Here is a 20,529-nt window from a genome sequence, read left to right on the forward strand (position 1 = left end):
TGAAAAGTGCACATTTCTTTGGATTCAACTTAAGATGTGCTTCTCGTAGCCTCTGGAATACAGCCTTTAGGTTTTCACAATGGTCATTAAATGTTTTTCCGTAAACGATGACATCATCCAAATAGACTAGGCAAGATTTCCAGGTTAATCCATTCAAAACGCACTCCATCAAGCGCTCAAAAGTAGCTGGGGCATTACATAGCCCAAACGGCATGACATTAAACTGCCACAGACCATTTCCTGTGGAGAAAGCCGTCTTTTCCCGATCTTCTGGATGGATTTCTACCTGCCAGTAGCCACTCTTCAAATCCAACGTCGAAAACCATTGTGCTCCTTCCATTGCATCTAGAGTATCGCTGATTCTTGGCAGTGGGTAGCTGTCTTTCTTCGTCACATCATTCAGCCTGCGGTAGTCGACACAAAATCGAGTGCTTCCATCCTTCTTTTTGACGAGAACTACCGGTGATGCCCAAGGGCTTTTGGAATTTTCGATCAGCCCGTCTTTCTTCATTGTCGATATCATTTCTTCAACTTCACCTTGTTTGGCCAAGGGGAGACGTCTTGCTGGTTGACGAATCGGCCTAGCGTCTCCTGTATCGATTCGATGCTGCACCAGTTGTGTTCGGCCGTATTGCCCGCTGGGTGAAGAGAAGATATCAGCATATTCATGAAGAAGCCTTCCAGCAACACTAAGTTGATGTTGACTCAAGTTGTCTGATTTGAGAATTTGAGTTTTTAGTTTCTCCGAGTTCAAAGTCATCTGTGTGTCCACCTCGTTAATCTTAGTTATTGCGGCCACAGATTCACATTGTCCAACAACTTCTCCTTTCTTAAGCTTGATTGGGTACGGTTTGATGTTAAGAATCCGTACAGGCACCATGTTGTTCTTTGGTGCCACAAGAGTCTTCCCGATGATGATGTTTTCGGAACTCTGCTCAACTTCTGGTTCGACCATGAGGTATCGATGGCTTCCACAGTTCCCCTTTAACTTCGTCCACACAAAAACTTCTGAAGAAGGAGGCAAGCACATATCTTCTTTGATGACAGTTCTAATTGTTGTTGAATTTTCGTTGCCATAGACCATTGGGATCTCCACATTTCTGTATTTCAGGACTTGATTACCGATATCCAAAATGATTCCATGCTCCTTCATAAAGTCGATTCCAATGATGCACTCGTCACATATATCTGCCACCAAAAACACATGCGAAAACTCTAGTTCTGCCATACGGATCGTAAGACGAACTTCACCGTACACCCTTGCTGCTTCTCCTGTGGCGGTCTTCAGACGGTAGCTGTTGGTGTTATGTAGCCACGTCATCTTCACCAAGTCTCTTCGTACAATAGAGGCAGTGGCACCGGTGTCAATTGTAGCCACGTGTTGGTTGTTATTTATGGTTGCCTCTACTGTCAGACTTTTGTTGTCTCGTTTAGTCTGTGAGACTTGAATTGTGGTTCTGGGGCCATCGATACCAGAAACCAGCTTCTGCCCCTCGAAGTTGGTTCTTACTCGTTTCGAATGGGAATCAAGTTGAGGATGAGCGTTGGTTGTATCGCTTACCTGTTGTTGGGCAATATTCCTGTTTCCACAGTGTTGGCAAGCAGTTCTTCTTGGTGGCAATCTGCACTGCCGCTGGAGATGTCCGGTCTTGTTACAGTTCCAGCATCGAGCAGCTCCGTCTCGCTGGTTTCTTTGGAATACGAGTTTTTGACAAGAGCATTCCTCCACTCCAACTTCTCTTACCCGATGAACACCTTGAGAAGCCTGTTCTGCTGCTTCCATAGTTAGTGCGAACGCTAATGCTTCAGGAAGGGAACGTTTTCCAGCTGTTCGAATTGCTCGCTGAAGATTTATATCAGATACAGCACGTACAAAGGCTTCTGTCGCAAACTGATTGATAATGTCGTCTCCTGCTGTCGGATATGCCAGATGAGCCAACCTTTCAATATCTGCTTGAAGTTGTTGCAGAGGTTCTCCTCTTTTCTGGACTCTTGTATTCAGTTGGACGCGGAAGACTTCCTGCATATGGCCATCTCTAAAGCGTTTTTCAATGACCTGGACAAGAGCGTTAAAGTTACCATTCTTTTCTGGTGGTAACGTTTGTAACAACTCAGCAGCAGGACCTCTAAGAGCAAGAGTCAGCGCTATACATTTGTCTTCGTCATCCCAGCCATTTGTTGTGGCAGCTGCCTCAAACTGTTTCTTGTAGATCGACCAAGAACTTTGTCCATCAAAGGTTGGTGGATGCATTTCTTTCTTCTTTAAATACTCACCAGAATTTTCTCGCACCTTAATTTTTCGAACTTTGTCAAGTTCTTCGGTAAAACTTTGCATTTTAACTTCCATTCCTTTCAATTTGTCATCGAATTTTATTTCTACTTTCTCGAGTTTTTCTTCAACTTTCTCGAACTTTTCTTGAGATTGTTTTTCAACACCTTTGATGGAAGCATCAAGAGCAACGAACTTGTTCTCGATAGCATCAAGCTTACCTTCGATGAGGTTTTTCTGTTCATCCAGAAGGTTCTTTTGGGTTTCCAATTTTTCGAGAAGATTCTGTTGTTCACTCTTTTGTTCTGTTCGTTGCGCCTCGATTTTTTCTAGAACACTACTCTGTTGTTTTTCTATTTGTTCGAGAACATTCTTCTGTTCATCCTTTTGTTCTTTACGTTGTTGTTCCATTTGATCTTTCTGTTCTTCAAATTTTGCAAGGAGAACAGCCATCATGGATGATATATCGGAACTAGTACTTACTCGTTCTTCTATCATTTCAACTTCGAATTGAAATGTATCCAAATCTTCGTTTTTCTGGGTTAAATAATCCTGTAGACGAATAATGAGATCATTTTTCGATCCAGCAGTAGGAAGACCTCGCTTAGTTAATTCCGCCTTCAACTCAGTCAAACTTAACTGATTTAGTGTTTTACCCATTTTAACTTTTCAAAACGCGAGCACTTTCTTATTTCGAAATGTTTTACACTTTGTTTATTGTTAAAACACACGCGCACTTTTTATTTTATTCGCGAAATTATCTGATTCGCACAAATAAATAAGTTTTATCCCACTTCTGACACCAATGTAATGTTTTATTCCGGGTTCACAATAAAACTTATTTCGTTTATTTTAACTTCCACTTATCTTTCCGTTCAAATAAGAACACACTTTATTTCAAATCAATTTACTTTTATTATTCGCTCAAACAAACACACTTTTCAATCACTTTATTTACTACTAACAATTTCCAACACTTTATTTCACTTTGTACTGTACTCTTTCACATTCAAGATTAAACTGTGTCCGGTCGGTGTCCACGCTGCCCTTTTATACCTGAAATTCGGAATTCGAGAATGTCTTCGAAGGTTCTCGTCTTTGCTTCTCGAAGCTTCCTTTCCAAGAGGGGGCGCTTCATACTTCCAGTCCAGTGGGATATTTTGGGATATTCAGCAGTCGAGGGAATTTCTTTGGATGCGTTCAGAGGGTAGTTTCTTAATTACTAAAGGTCCGTTCACATTTCTACCTTTACTGTAGCAGGTAGTGTGTTCAGACTTTTATCTTAAAAGTAGTTCGTTCATCGTTACAATATCAAAAATACCAGAGAAAAAATAGACAATCACGAAGAAAAATTGACAATACTTAGAGATTATCACGATTCCCCATTTGGCGGACATCAAGGCGTTATTAATACATATAATAGAATCCGAAAAAAGTACGTTTGGCCAAATATGTTCAAAGACATTTCAAGATACATTAAACGATGTCCAAAATGCCAGAAAATGAAAGTGAGCCCAGTGGCAAAAATGCCAATGGTAATAACTGATACTTGTCAAGTACCATTCGATAAGGTTTATTTAGACATAGTAGGACCCCTACAAGATTCATATTTAGGAAATAAGTATATATTAACTTTTCAAGACAATCTAACTAAATTCGTAGATTTTTATGCATTACCAAACCAAGAGGCAGAAACAATTACCCATATTTTTTATGAACAAATTATAACTAGGTATAGAATACCAAACAAATTGGTAACAGATCAGGGAACTAATTTTTTAAGTAAATTATTTAAACAAGTATGTAAGCTTTTAAAGATAGAAAAACTACAAACAACAGCTTACCACCCTCAATCAAATGGTGCACTCGAAAGAGCTCATAGACCTCTTGTAGAATATTTAAGAACAATTTGTGATGAAAATCCAAGATCTTGGGACCAGTACCTAATAACAGCAGCCTTTGTGTATAATAATAGTGTTCACGAAGGAACAAAATTTACTCCTATGGACTGTCTTTTTGGTTTTACCGCTGATATACCATCAAATCTAAAGCGAGACCCAGAACCAGTTTATGACAATGAAAATTATTACTTCATTTTAAGACATAAAACATACGCAATTGCACGAAGAAACCTGATCAATAGTAAAAAGAACTCAAAAATTTATTATGACCAGGGTATAAAAATTAAAACATACCATATTGGAGACAAGGTATTAATAAAAAATGAAAACAGACAACACAAACTGTCTGAAATATGGAAAGGTCCATACACAATAGTAGAACAATAGTAGAAATACTCAGCCCTACAAATAGTATAATTCTTATTAAAAGGAAACGAGTGAATATACACAATAATCGTCTTAAACATTACTATGATTCCGAAGACGAAAAACTTAATTAAAAAAAAAAAAAAACAAAATATTAAATAAAATAAAATTAAAATATTAAAAGTTAAAAAAAAAAAAAAAAAAAAAAAAAAAAAAAAAAAAAAAAAAAAGATAATACATACTTAAAAAAAAAAAATAATAAAAAATATATATGACAGAATAAAAAAAAATAAAAAATAAAAAGAAAAAAAAAAAAGATGGGAGATAAAGAGCCCCAAACACAATTACAATATAAAAAAAAAATTAAATTAATAAATAAAAGATGGGAGATAGAGAGCCCCAAATTCACACTTACACACATACACAAAAAACACCAACACTACACACACATAAACTAAAACAAAACAAACAAAATAGGCACCCCAAACAGGACTAAAAACTGATGGAAGACAGGACTACCCACGGAACTAATACTAGTGGAAGATAGGCTAACCCACAGGACCAAAAACAAGCAAAAAACGCAATATCCAAAACCTTCACGGAAAACTATATTATTTGGATTAAGTTAAGATAAAACAAAAAAAAAAAGAGAGACAAAATTACATATATACATAATCAATAGGTATAATATGTTAAAATGTGTTTCACTACTTAATAAGAAAGCCTTTCAAACAATGTTCCTTTGTACACTAATTAGAAGTTAAAAAAAATAAATAAATCAATAATCTGTAAATCATGAAACATTTAGTAATCAATTTTTCACATGTTAACAAAGACAATTTTAGAATTCAAAATACATTTACTCAATAATTTTAAATACTTGAACAATCCTATTTTAATACATCTAATTTTTATTATCATTTATTAATCAATTTTTCACAAAATAACAAAGACAATTTTAGAATTCAAAATACATTTACTCAATAATTTTAAATACTTGAACAATACTATTTTAATACATCAAATTTAAAAAAAAAAACATGTAAAATTAAAATACCTATTTAATTTACTTTGCCTACTGTTTGATCACTAAATATATCCGCTCAATGACCAAAGGAAGCAACCCACTCAGCTATTTTTGTCTCTTCTAAACAAAAAATGCAATTGTTTTAAAGGGGGGAGGTACTGTGTTAGACATTAATCTATCAAGGGGCACGGTAGTGCCCAGCCAAGTTCTCTAGCAACTTTGGCACTACACCCTTATTTACAGGAAACAACTCAGGCCATTTTCGACCCCCTCTAACTTCCACACCAAAGATGCTAGAAATTTAAAACTCGCTACATTGATTGAGCTTGTCAAACCCAAACTCCTCACAAAATTTCAGCCTTTTACGATGAGTAGTTTCTGAGATATAAGGCTTCAAAAATCGCAAAAACCGTAACTGACTGACTGACTGACTGACTGACTGACTCACTCACTCACTCACTCACTGACAGATCATCAAAATTATGGAGAACTTCCCGTTAACGTAGAAACTTGAAATTTTACACGGTGATAGGGCTTGTGGTGTATACAAAGGGAAAAATCGAAAATTTGAGATTTTCAATTCAGGGGGCGTGGCATCCGCCCATTTCCGCTGAATTATCATCAAATATTATAGAGCACTTCTGGTTATCGTAGAATCTTGAAATTTGGTAGAATGGTAGAGTTGGTAGTTTATACAAAGGAAAAAATTTAAAATTTGAGATTTTCAGCCAGGGGGCGTGGCAACCGCCCATTTCCGCTGAATTTTCATTAAATATAATAGAGCACTTCTGATTATCGTAGAATCTTGAAATTTGGTAGAATGGTAGAGATGGTAGTTTATACAAAGGAAAAAATTTAAAGTTTGAGAATTTCAGCCAGGGGGCGTGGCAACCGCCCATTTTCACTGAATTTTCATCAAATATAGAGATTTTCAATTCTACAGCCATACCTTGCAAAAAGTAGTGAAATCACAACAAAAACATCACTGTTAAAAAAGGAGCCAAGTTCTCCTATGTTGAAATTATGCTGGCACAAAAAGTACTGAGATGTAAAAGTGTACCAAGTTCTAAAGTTTGGGTTCAAATTCGTATCAATAAAATTTTGATTGTTTACTTGGCAATTTTTGAAATAACTTTGAAAATCGGTAATTAAAAGAAAAATTGTCAAGAGAACAATCAAAATTTTATTGATACGAATTTGAACCCAAACTTTAGAACTTGGTACACTTTTACATCTCAGTACTTTTTGTGCCAGCATAATTTCAACATAGGAGAACTTGGCTCCTTTTTTAACAGTGATGTTTTTGTTGTGATTATGTCTCACACTAACCATAACCCTCCACAATAATTTAATTCATTAATTCAAGGGCACCAAGATTAATTCGCTTTGTAAACAAAACAAACGAATTACTCAAATTAATTGGGCCAATAATAACACCGGCACACAAAAAAAAAAAGTGTCATGTACCAGGAACCAGACCTATCTTTCCATATGTTTTTGGACCCCCTGAATCCGAATTTCAAGTCCGTTTGGCCCTGTCACCCTCCAGTTTTGAGTAATATGCAAAAAACTCAAAAAAAGGTAGTTTTTGGGGTCTTTTTTACACTTTTCTCAAAACTGGAGGGTGACCGGGCAAAACGGACTTGAAATTCGGATTCAGTGGTCCCAAAAACATATAGAAAGATAGGTCTGGTTTCTGGTTCATACAACTTTTTTTTTTTGTGTGCTAGCACTGTCGCGACATGTCGCTGTCATACCCGGCACACAAAAAAAAAAGTTTCATGTACTAGGAAGCAGACCTATCTTTCTATATGTTTATGGGACCGCTAAATCCGATTTTCAAGTCCGTTTTGCCCGGTCACCCTTCAGTTTTGAGAAAAATGCAAAAAACTCCAAAAAAGTCATAAAAATTCAAACAAAATGCACTCACAGCTCAAAACTGGAGGGTGATGGGGCCAAACGGACTTCAAATTCGGATTCAGCGTGCCCAAAAACATATAGAAAGATAGGTCTGCTTCCTGGTACATGACACTTTTTTTTTTTTGTGTGCCGGTGTAATTGTAAACACCTGGCCAATGATTCAACTTCAACAATAAGTTGAAGCGACGGCAGGTCGACGATCCGGTGACAAAACATACTGGATCGTCACAATTAAAATAAGCGAAAGAAAACTGCTGATGGGTCATATTGGTTATTGAGTGTTGATGGCTCAAATTGCGTCACCAAGAAATTGAGGATGACGCAAAATAAAGTAGAAGAAATTAAGTAGGTATAATTTAAAAATAGGTTAATAAACAATAAGCAAAGAATTGCCCAAAATTGCAATGTGTGCAATATTAGTTTTGTAATTGGGTAATTCTTTGTATGTCAATTTAATTAGTAATAAAATAAAGTATTACCCAAGATTGCGATGTAAGCAATCTTAGTTTTGTAATTGGATAATACTTTATATCGTAAACTTTGGTCTTGTTAGTATTAGTGTTTGGTAGTGGAATTGAATTGTATAAATAGTTTAAGAATTACTAAGAAAAGTGAGAGTAGTAAGAATTACACTGAGGAGTAAGAATTACATCTGAGCAGAGAACTATACTGAATAGAGGATTATACGCTAGAAGAATTACTTAACGGATAAATATAACGAATAAATGTAAGAACAACAACAAAAACAAAGTAACTAATCTTTTATTTTCTCTCTTTCAGGAAGTGGGCCTTAGTTGCCTCTACCATAACTGGCCCCCAGTGTGCCTAACAACTGGACCATAGGGAAATTAGGGAAATTAGGGAAATTGCTTTAAAAGGGAGAAGAACCCACTTGTCGGGTTCACATCCCCTGCCTTTACGGCAAACCCTTTTTATTAATATTCGTTACGTATGAAAGATTACGTAACAACCTTGAGCTTAAGCCGCCATCTTGGATTAAAGGTAAAACACGTTTTAGTGAATAACTCGGCCATTTTTTATTTTTGACAAAAGTTATATATGTAAAACTTGTAGAAAATTTTATTTTCTATAACTTTTATCTTAATAAATTTTCTATGTATATGACCCATATTTTTCGAGTTAATTTAAAAAAACTATACCCCTACTCAGCTTAAATTTTATATCCGCTTTGATTATAGATTTTTAGATCAACGCAACATGGGAGTGTTTTAATATGTTTTTGGGGATGAGAAATCTAGCTGCAATGTTAGTTTTCGCAAATTCCTGAAATTTTATAAACAAAAGGAACTATCTCAAAATCAGTAAGTGTCATTTTAAACAAAATTAGTAAATATTATAATTGATGTCTAGATTAATTGTTATAATTGGGGTCTATTACGTAATACGAAACGAGCGGCAAGTAAACGATAATGAAGTAAACGATAGTCACGACAAAGAGCGATTATGTAAAACGAGAAAGGCGTTTGGCCAAACTAAACCGAAAAAAATATTTTTTTGACGCTCACATACCTATCCAATCAAAATTTTACAAGATTAAATAACACCCCTTTTCGCTTAACTCATTTAGTTCTGACCAATGAGAAAAATATTAATCTCTTGTTTGTATTTCCATAATTCCATATCGTTCCTCGAAACTGTTGCCAACCTAAAAATCACATGTCATAGCTTAACATAACTTTAGAATTCGTAACTCTAGTTTTTCGTAACTTCGGTTTCGCGTAACTTTGACGGCCGTAACTCTGTCGCGCGTAACTCTGTTATTCGTAACTCCGTTACCACTTCCTATTTAGCTATCGTCCAAACGTCAACGTTTTTGCGTGTACGTTTAGACGATTTTCGTCTTCCGTGAAGGAAACAAAATATAGTGTAACGTTTTATTCCGGGTTCACAATAAAACTTATTTAATTTCCACTTATATTTCCGTTCAAATAAGAACACACTTTATTTCAACTCAATTTACTTTTATTATTCGCTCAAACAAACACACTTTTAAATCACTTTATTTACTACTAACAATTCGCAACACTTTATTTCACTTTGTACTGTACTCTTTCACTTTCAAGATTAAACTGTATCCGGTCGGTGTTTACGCTGCCCTTTTATACCGGAATTTCGAGATTCGAGAATGTCTTCGAAGGTTCTCGTCTTTGCTTCTCGAAACTTCCTTTCCAAGAAAGGGCGCTTCATACTTCCAGTCTAGTTGGATATTTTGGGATGTGTTCAGAGGGTAGGTAGTTTCTTGATTATTAAAGGTCCGTTCACATTTCTACCTTTGCAGTAGTAGGTAGTGTGTTCAGACTTTTATCTTAAAAGTAGTTCAGTAATTCATCGTTACATTGCCCCCCTCTTAGGATTGTTCGTCCCGAACAACTCCATTGCTTCTTTCACCATTATAACGATGTAAACGGTCACAATGAACTACCTTTATTTTGCCTCTTACCCCTCTTTGTATACGGTAAACCACATCGTTAATTCTGGTCATTACTGTGTAAGGGCCTTCCCAGTTTTGTTGTAGCTTCGGTGATAGTCCCTTTTGTCGGTGGGGATTGTAAAACCACACAAGTTCTCCTTCTTGAAACCCTGTTGCTGTCGCTCGTGCGTCATATCTTGTTTTCATCCTGTCACTAGACGCTTTTATATTTGTCCTTGTCCGTTGGTGCATGTCAGCCAGTGTTCCTTTCAGGTTATCTACGTACTCATTTTCGGTTTCGCGTAACTTTGACGGCCGTAACTCTGTCGCGCGTAACTCTGTTATTCGTAACTCCGTTACCATTTCCTATTTAGCTATCGTCCAAACATCAACGTTTTTGCGTGTACGTTTAGACGATTTTCGTCTTCCGTGAAGGAAACAAAATATAGTGTAACGTTTTATTCCGGGTTCACAATAAAACTTATTTAATTTCCACTTATATTTCCGTTCAAATAAGAACACACTTTATTTCAACTCAATTTACTTTTATTATTCGCTCAAACAAACACACTTTTAAATCACTTTATTTACTACTAACAATTCGCAACACTTTATTTCACTTTGTACTGTACTCTTTCACTTTCAAGATTAAACTGTATCCGGTCGGTGTTTACGCTGCCCTTTTATACCGGAATTTCGAGATTCGAGAATGTCTTCGAAGGTTCTCGTCTTTGCTTCTCGAAACTTCCTTTCCAAGAAAGGGCGCTTCATACTTCCAGTCTAGTTGGATATTTTGGGATGTGTTCAGAGGGTAGGTATTTTCTTGATTATTAAAGGTCCGTTCACATTTCTACCTTTGCAGTAGTAGGTAGTGTGTTCAGACTTTTATCTTAAAAGTAGTTCAGTAATTCATCGTTACAATAGCGAAAACGTGATCGACCAAACGATTGACGTTTTCAACTTTACGTGAAGCAACTCTATCGTCCAAACGTTAACGTCTGGCGATAATCGAGATACAGAATGACCCCCCTGTTTAAATCTTTGCAATATCTTTTTTACTGCCCGAGATATCTTAAAATGAAGTGTGTTTTTATCAAAAAGAAGATGAAAACGTGATATCTGTTTGATACATTATAAAAAGTTCTTATAAAAACCGTTATAATTTATATTTAAAAAAAAATGTCTTCACATGAAAGCATAACCTCAAAAGTAGTTTTGTTTACATCTTCTAACGGTAATATTTCAAAAATGAGAGCTGATAGGATATTTCTGACTTCAGATTCGAATTCATCACACCGAAAACTTATAGAAAAGTATACAAAAACCTTGTAGACCTGTGTTATCTTACTAGTCAGATGGAGTAAAAAATACTAGATTAATTTTTCTCCCTGTGGATAATTTCAATTCCAAATTTAAATGGCAGAAGAACAAGAAGTACTGGTGCCGATAAGTCATCCATGGTGACTCTTCTCCTTGATAAATTTGAAGAACAACTTAGTGAACAGAGAGAGCAAATGAAAAAACAAACGGACAGATCAAAAGAATGAACAGAGTAAGCCTCTTGGACAAATAGAAAAACAATAGAATATTCTCGAAAAAATAGAGAAACAAGGCAATGAGCAAAAGAACCTTCTAGTCTAAAAGATTCTTTTGCTCATTGCGATTAGAAGGTTCTGTAATCTTCTTCAAATTTTATAAAAGAAACGCACTTTATTATCTATAACTAATGAAGATGAAGATTGAAAAGTAAAAAGAAAATAAGATTTAACCTTAGAGGATATAATATATGGAGTGCTTGTGCTGTTAGTTCCGTGAAGCTTTTATAGAGGGCTCTAGTTTCTTTAAGTTTTTCGATGAGTGCGTGCGTCCATTTTATTTTCATTTGATGGCTGTCATCAACAAGCTTGTTTATTTACAGCTGCGGAACCGGACTCGCACTGAAAAACGAAGGCAGCGACCCCTATCCATGCATATGGCGTTACAATGTATTAGGTATAGGAACAAGCACTCCATATATTATATCCTCTAAGGATTTAACAAAAAAGGACTGGCTTCGCTACATATAAATCGCTGTCTTTTTATATGTCATTATCCTTGTTGCAGTTCGTAAATTGTCGTCTCATGTTGTTGTTTCTCTTTATATATTTTATTTTAGCTTATACAGTGGGGTAGTTAACAGTTCTTTTGCTCAAAATGTGGGTTCCTTGGGGGGTCGCGGCCGCAAGCCAAAGATTTATTTTTTAAAAAAATGTATCAGCTAAAATAAAATAAAACACACAATTTCACATTTCTACCTTCGCAGTAGTAGGTAGTGTGTTCAGACATTTATCTTAAAAGGAGTTCAGTAATTCATCGTTAAGTCTTAACTACATTGGCTCAAAAAGTGAAAAAGTACCAAGGTGAAAATTTTCAAACGCATTTTTGTATTTTCGGACTGGAAAATTAAAACAAATGATGCAGAAAGCTTATTTTTTGGTTTTAAAAACAATTTGTATAATCTTTTTCACTATACAAAACTCTTAGGCCCATTTCACACATAACCGAGACCGGCTATCCGGCCCGGATACACGGTTTTGTCAAAAAATGAGTATCCTTTCACACACACCCGGCAGCTGCAGAACAAGGGATGAAACAAGAATTTTTCTTGTAGGTTTCATTTCGACTTGATCTTGATAAATGTACCTACCTAAACAGAAAAAAAAAAGCTAAGTTGAAGCAAAGACAAGAGAAATATTATTTCTTCTGTTTCTGGTTGTAGTAAGCGCAGTTGGTTTCATTCCGGCAGCCGAACCGTGTACACGGTTTCGGTTTGTACGTGTGAAGGCGCCCATAAGAACGTGTACCTAGCAACCGGCTATCCGGGCCGTTTATCCGGTTCTCGGCGACGTATGAAATGGGCCTTAGGCCGTGTGTGAATTGGGTTATATAGTTAATCCCTGTTAAATTTTTGACACTATTGAGGTGAATAAAAAATTTTCATCTGTATGGCTTATTGTTTAATATTTTTCTCTGCCTCTTTTCTGCCATGACACTCCTTTTTAATAAAAGGTCTGTTTGGGTACTGCCTAAAACAGAAATATTTCTACTTTTTTCAACATTTTCAGCCCAATTCCTGTTTGGGTACTCTGGAATGGTATAGTTTTGTACATTATTTTTGACAAAAGTAGAAATATTTCTGTTTTAGACAGTACCCAAACAGAACTAAAAACAAAACCATCTACAAACAAAATTTAACCTAAATTTAACCAGATCCCATTAAATTTTTAACTCCTGAAATTTTTTTATTCACCTCAATAGTGTCAAAAATTTAGACAAATCGATAAGTTTCTATACGACAATGGCAGTCTACTCCATTACTTTCTATATATTTGCACCCTGTCGCGTCGGACAGCAGCGTCCGCCACCAACCGTCAATTATAGTTCTACCTTTATTCTTTTATCACGGCATGTCCTTATTAAAAAAAAATTGGCAGACCATTTATACAATGGAAAATAAAATGCAGAAATTAATGGTATTTTGTCACTCGTTTCAATCCAGGGGGTCTATTACGTAATACGAAACGAGCAAGTCAACGATACTGAAGTAAACGTTAGTCACGACAAAGAGCGATTATGTAAAACGAGAAAGTCGTTTGGCCAAACTAAACCAAAAAAAATATTTTTTTGAGGCTCACATGAAACGCAATAATATTATGACAGCTAAACGAAAACGAAAGTTAAACGATAGGTAAATGGCAGTCGTAAAGATTAACGAGTATCGTTGAAGTTAAGCGATTATCGTAATACGTAGTCGGATTTCAACGAAAACGAAGTAGTTTTAACGATAATCGTTTTACAAAATAGGGCCCCAGCATAAACCTTGAAATTGACAACTAAACATAAATTCAAACCACTTTTTTTTATTTTTAAACTTTTTATTGCAACTATGTTACTTGTGCTCTTAAAGCTAAACTACTTGGAATATCTAGTTTATTGACCTTTAATAGATTGACTAAGGTTCTAAGAAATTCTTGCGACATTTTGAATTCATCATCTGCTTCCAGTTTCTCAAAAAGTTCCAATGACGCCGCACAATTATTTTCATTTACGAACTTCATAAGTAGCATATTATAAACATCATGTTCTTTTATCACATGACCTAAGCCTCTACACGCTTTCGCCAATCTCATTAATGTGTAAACACTTCCCTCTTTATTGAGATGTTCACAATTTTGGGCCAACATCTCGTGATTTAATCTGAATTCTGGATTAATCAATAACTTACGGAGCTGATTTTCTGTACCGGACTCTGCGACAGCTAAGAGAAGTGAAGAGTTCATATTAACCTGACCATGTATACTTGATGCGGTCCGTGTTAAATCCTGAAGCAATTCTTTGGCTTCTTCTTTGCTAACATTGAAGTTTTCTTTGTGTTTTCCGTTGCTGAGTCGAACCAATAGACTCGACAATTCAAATTGCAATGGAGTATGACGAAAAGTTTCTGCTAGTGTCTTGAATTCAGCTACCGCCGAACGAATATCCTTACGGAGAATATACTCTCGAATGATTGGGCCAAGCACAGCATTGTGAGCATTGCAGAAACCAAGTTTTCGAACAAAAAAGAACATCTCTTTTGTGATATTTGTTTCTTTTGGTAAATCCGTTTGCTTGGCAGCTAATTGTGCTACATTAGTCAAAAGATTCCACACATTCTTAATTACATAATCTCCGCCGAACACTTTTCTGGATGCCGCTCGTTCCATTAGGATTTGTTTTGCTTTTTCCAGTTCGTTCTGCTTCACCGTAAGAGCAGCAAAATCAAGTAGTTTATGTTCATCTAAAAGGAAACCTGAAACAAAAAACTTTGTTAACATGTAATGTATACTATCGATACCTTCCCGTAAGAATGTATTAAGCGACATTATTTTCGAAAATTACTTTTTGATATGGAACTATACTACGAGTTAGGCGTCACGTTTCGGTCCAGGTTTCGCTGCCTTATCACGTATGGAAATGAAACTAGAGAGAAAATAAAACTGTGCAAACAATAAGTTTCCTCACTAGAATAATGTTTTTTTTTTTTTCATTTCTTGAACAATTTTAAAAATTTTCGCTTCATACATTCTTACGGGAAGGTATCGATATGTAGGTATATATGAACGTATAATATGAGGCGTTCAGTATAATAATAGCCGTCTTTTATAGGTAAACAACAAAGCATTTGCTATGGAAAAACAAAAGTATTCGTTCGTTGTGGTTTTCAATCCAAAATACTAATACTAATCTACGTACATAAGTATACAGTTATCATTAAAACACGTCTAGTAATAAAATTATATAAAATAATAATAATGGGCTATGTTCATTTGAAATTGGTATATTACACCAAACTTTAAAAAACTTTTAGAAACTCTTGAAAAATATGTTTTATCGACCAAGGGCTTTATTTGTCCTTTATTTTATTTCTTTAATTTTCATTAAGAAAAAAAGCAAATACATACCTACTTAATTTATAGGTGTGACCTTAATCATGCAATTTATGGAATTACATGTTATTCTCAACGCCTCATATGAAAAATTTATAATACCTACCGGGAAATGTTTTCTGTAACTGCTGAAGACTTAACTGGGCAGATGAAAAGTCATCCAATTTAATATACATATCCAATATACTCGCCATCATCCCTGGACTTAGCTCAACTTTCGCTATATCGCATTTATTTTTAACTTCTAAGGCTCTTTTGAGCTTATTATCTCTTACACAGATTTGCAAGAGTCGCCGAAGTACTCCCCGCGTGTTCATATTTTTTGCCTCCAGCTCCAGCAAATGGCACTCCAGTTCTTCGTATGACATATCTCTCGGGTGAACAATATTCGAGTTGGAATTCTCAGACGACTTTAATGTTAGTTTCCGATCGGTCATTGTTGCCAGCAATTGTCGAATATTAGGTATATCAGTTTCATCAGTTTTTATTTTGATAAAATGAGTATTGAGAGCTTCTGCAGCCGCTGGTGATATTTTCGTTCCCAACCTACTTACATCACTGATAATGCGCTCAAGCATACGAACATCATCGCGCAGCTTCTTATGAATTATTAATTCAATAAGTACTAGTCCTACAAAATCGATTTTAGGATCATTAGATTTTAAAAAAAGTGTGTGGATGGTGTTAGTATATTTTTGAAAGCGTCTAGTCGCTCGAATGCGAACCGCTAGGTGCGCGAGTGGTTGAACAAAAAGTTTAGTTTCTAGCTTGGATGTGTAGAGTTGAGCGATCTTCATAACTTCTTCCAATTTTTGCTGGGCTATTAACTGGACTATCAATGGATTTAACGACTGTGATGTTCTCAGTCCACAAGCTTCAAGAGTCTTTATCGCTTGTTGAGCGTTCTCCAAAGTAACCGACAATTTTGGGAGCACGTAAAACGACAAAGTTTCAAAGTCGCATTCAACTTTAAGTTCAGACATCATTTTGACAACTTTAATAATACCAGCCTCTCCATTACTTCTGAATCTGTGAAGGAACAGTGGCCAGAAATAATGCGGACGCAGATGTTCTTTTTCTGATAGTGCTTTTAAAAAAAGATAACCAAGATCAGGATTTCTGTGCATTGCACTATCACAGGCCACATGAAGAGCACGTGAATTTTTCCCACTTGCAATCAGCTCATTCGCAATTTCGATTATTTTCTCAGAATTTACTTTACCGCGAAAAAGATCTTGTAGAAAAATGTAACCATATGTGTCGATGTCTTGATCATCATTGAATTTTGGGCAAGGAAGACAATCCATGACAACATAAGCTTCATCCACATGCCCAGAATGAATGAGTTCGGTACATAAGTTTCTAATAGGTGAAGGTACTTCCTTGGCATTTAAATATTCAGCAGGCAATTCTCTAACAAGAAGAGCCATAAATTCTCGATTTGTTTTGCCCTGCTCATTAACTGTGAGTTCTCTAATAATTTTTATTATCTTTTGTGCATTGAAACGCTGAGAATGTATGAGGAAAAGATCAATGGCTTTATCCATATTTCCATTTTTAATATACGCAATAATCAACTGTGTAAATGTGGATGAACTCGGCTCGACCCTAGCTGCTTTCATAGTTTCCAAAACAACTAATGCACTTGGTAAATCTTTATTCTTTGCATGGCCCATAATGAGAGCATTGAAAACATTTTCAGTAAGAGGTAATCCTTTAGCTTTCATGTCAACTAAAATATCAGTTGCCAGCTTGATGTCGCCAATCCGACACGCAAATTGAATTAGTTTTTCGTACATTTCAGGGTTTTCAGTTAGTTGTTTTTCTTCGAGAAACTCACGAAAATTTTCTATGACGAAACCATTCTCAGCGTGAACTTTAAGAAAAGACTTATAATGATCTTTCTGAAGTGCATCGTTTTTCTTGAGATATTCCCATAGTTTTGTGAAGAGTTCCATTCGATTTTGTGGAGTCTGGGAAGGCATTAATTCGGGCCCACATGAGTTTAACAAGAATATACTGTCTTCGGTAGTGAGAGATCCACCAGCTTCTAAAGATTCTAGCATTCTTCGGAAGTTTCCAGGATTAACATAACCCAGATGAGCAAAATCTGATTGAAGTTTACTTAATGCTTGCTCTAATAATGTTAGGTTTTCATTTATTACGGGCCTAATAACGTAGTTTCTCTGAGTTTGAAGTAATACATTGGACCAACTATTTTTGTTCGTTTGGATTGCATAACCTCTGACTTTTATTTGAGACAATTTTCGGTACGAATTTAAGCTACTTAGCCGCCAAAAACTTTCCAATATACTGAAGTTCATTTTAGAGTACCTATTCTTCAGGATATTGTTTGATTTATTTTCTATTTATTCAATTTGAAAAGAAAACACTTAAAAAAAACAAAAGAATTAAACTATATTGCAGTGCAAGAAGTGACAGTTTGATTTGTGATATCCATGAGCTGCGTTCTTTTTCTAACTAAAAAACTATAGTTATGTCAAAAAATGTTGTTGATGTGTTATGGGGGCTCACACTGACAAACTTACCGATTGTCATTTGGACTGATGGCCGAATTATATTTTTCGTTCACACTCTTCAGACAATTTTCATCAAAACCCATTTTTCATCTTATTTTGAATGTATCTTTCGCTTATTCTGCTCTCAAATTCAAGAGAATGGAAATGGATTATCACTGTCTGCCGGACAGACATGTCGTTCAATTGACTAACATGTCCGTCCGACCACCAGAAATCAAAATTTTTTGAAAACTCCGGCAAACCTGACAGGCTGTCGGAAGGGTGTTCACATTATCAAAACAGCATCAGATCAGACCAAATGGCGGAGTTTGGAGTGTGCTACGGTCGTGGATAGACGTGTGCTCTTCGCAGTAGTTCAAATTTTGCGTAAAAAGTGTTAAAAAGAAAAAAAAAATTAAAAATTAAATTTATTAAGATGAAGGAGGTTGATGAGCCTAAAAGCTCTAAAACATTAAATTTGCCATCGTCACTTTTAAATGAATTGGATAAAAAAAAATATACAGTGATTTAATGTCGAATTCCTTTCAATTGAAAAATCGAATTTTCGGCGATCTCGAAGCGAATTTTTTCTGAAAATCATGTTCCATAGAAAAAAAATTCGCCTCAAACGAAGCAGAATTCGAATTTTTTTTAATCCTTCTTTTTTGAGAGATTTACACGGATTTGCACACACACTTGGAACATTTGACATTTCTCAAACGTCAAGCTGAAAGTTTTTTTTCATGTTGTTTGTTCATTTGAGAACACCAACTTCAAATAAAGAGTAAATTTCAATAGAATATCGTATTTTTATTGCGGAAAAATATAAAATAAAAAAAAAAAAACAATGTGCGATCAAAATATATTTTTCCTGGCATAGTTCTTGTGAAAAAGTCAAATTACTGTGACTTTTCTTCTCGTAATTGTCGTCAGAAATTTTTTTCTCTGTAAAACCACAGCATACGGCCAAAATAATAATTTTCTACTTCATCTTCACTCAGATCTTAGTAATAACTGCAATTTCCCTTTGATTCTGATTAAAATAAATTTATATTACCGAAGAAAATAAACAAAATTATTGATCAAAGGAATCTCTGGTTTTATTTTGCAGAAATTGTTTTGGTTTCAGCTTGACGTTCGTGTAAAAATTGTTGTCAAATGACACACATACAATCGCAAAAAGAATTCGGTCTGTTTTCATGTTCCTTTTTAACACCAAAAATTCGATTTTTTTGAGGCGATTCAAAAAATTGAAAGGAATTCGACATAACTATTGAGGGTTGGTGGGAGATGGGTAACGGCACTTCTCCAACCACACATACTAATACAACTCAAAGTGAAAACGGTTCACCATCACAACCAAACGAAGTAGAGATGGAAGATGACGCGGACATCTCTGATGTGAGTGCGACTGAAAAGGAAGACACCTCTTCAAAACTAATGATAGATAACTCTGTTGTGATTGGAAGCACAGTTCAACACAAAGACAATTTTGCAAATATTGGCGCCACGCCAAACCAAGAAACAGCTAATTTGCTAAGTAAAATGCTTGCAAAGAACAATGAGACGTATATAAACGTAATGGCGCGCAAACGAAGACAATTTGCGTCGAATATAGATGCAAAAAAAAAATATACTGAAGCAGTAAACAACAGTACCTACTACAAAATCCACGGAGCCTGATGTAGAAACTGATGCAGAAACTGGTGCATCTTTGTCAAAAAACAACAAAAAGGGAGTTAAGACATCTGAGGACACCCAGTCAACTATTCAGCAGAGAGTCAACTCAAGAACAGCAACAGACCAACTAGAAGAGAGGACAAGCTGGTGCCCTCCAATTTTTGCAACCGGGGTTTCGTCGAAGGATCTCCTAAATATAATAAGTAAGTCAAAGTTTGACTTTAATAATATTGTAACGATGAATTACTGAACTACTTTTAAGATAAAAGTCTGAACACACTACCTACTACTGCAAAGGTAGAAATGTGAACGGACCTTTAATAATTAAGAAACTACCCTCTGAACACATCCCAAAATATCCCACTAGACTTGAAGTATGAAGCGCCCCCTCCTGGAAAGGAAGTTTCGAGAAGCAAAGACGAGAACCTTCGAAGACATTCTCGAATCTCGAAATTCCGGTATAAAAGGGCAGCGTAGACACCGACCGGACACAGTTTAATCAACAGAAAGTGAAAGAGTACAGTACAAAATGAAATAAAGTGTTGCAAATTGTTAGTAGTAAATAAAGTGATTTAAAAGTGTGTTTTGATTGAGCGAATAATAAAAGTAAATTGAGTTGAAATAAAGTGTGTTCTTAACAATTAACAAAGTTTAAAACTTTTTGAAATAAGTAAAAGTGCTCGCGTTTTAAAAAGTTAAAATGGGTAAGACATTAAATCAGTTAAGTTTGACTGAGCTGAAGGCGGAATTAACTAAGCGAGGTCTTCCTACTGCTAAATCAAAAAATGACCTCATTATTCGTCTGCAGGATAACTTAACCCAGATAAACGAAAATTTGGACACATTTCAATTCGAAATTGAAATGCCAGATGAACAAGTAAGTACTAGTTCCGATATGTCGTCCATGGTGGCTGTTCTCCTTGCCAAATTGGAAGAAAAACGTAATGAACA

At 35.6% G+C, this 20,529-nt stretch overlaps 1 protein-coding gene across 1 annotated transcript; it reads right to left on the bottom strand.

Annotated features, from left to right (window-relative positions):
• Positions 1-13,802: 13,802 nt before the first annotated feature.
• Positions 13,803-17,864, bottom strand: LOC129918344 (leucine-rich PPR motif-containing protein, mitochondrial). The gene is made up of 2 exons (XM_055998818.1): positions 15,486-17,864; positions 13,803-14,742 (listed from the first exon to the last, which is right to left on the bottom strand). Exons 1-2 carry the CDS (start codon positions 17,701-17,703, stop codon positions 13,838-13,840), a joined length of 3,123 nt encoding a protein of 1,040 aa, XP_055854793.1. The 5' UTR covers positions 17,704-17,864; the 3' UTR covers positions 13,803-13,837.
• Between the last annotated feature and the right edge of the window lie 2,665 nt (positions 17,865-20,529).

Source organism: Episyrphus balteatus, chromosome 4 (assembly GCF_945859705.1).
Source record: "Episyrphus balteatus chromosome 4, idEpiBalt1.1, whole genome shotgun sequence".
Taxonomy (NCBI): domain Eukaryota; kingdom Metazoa; phylum Arthropoda; class Insecta; order Diptera; family Syrphidae; genus Episyrphus; species Episyrphus balteatus.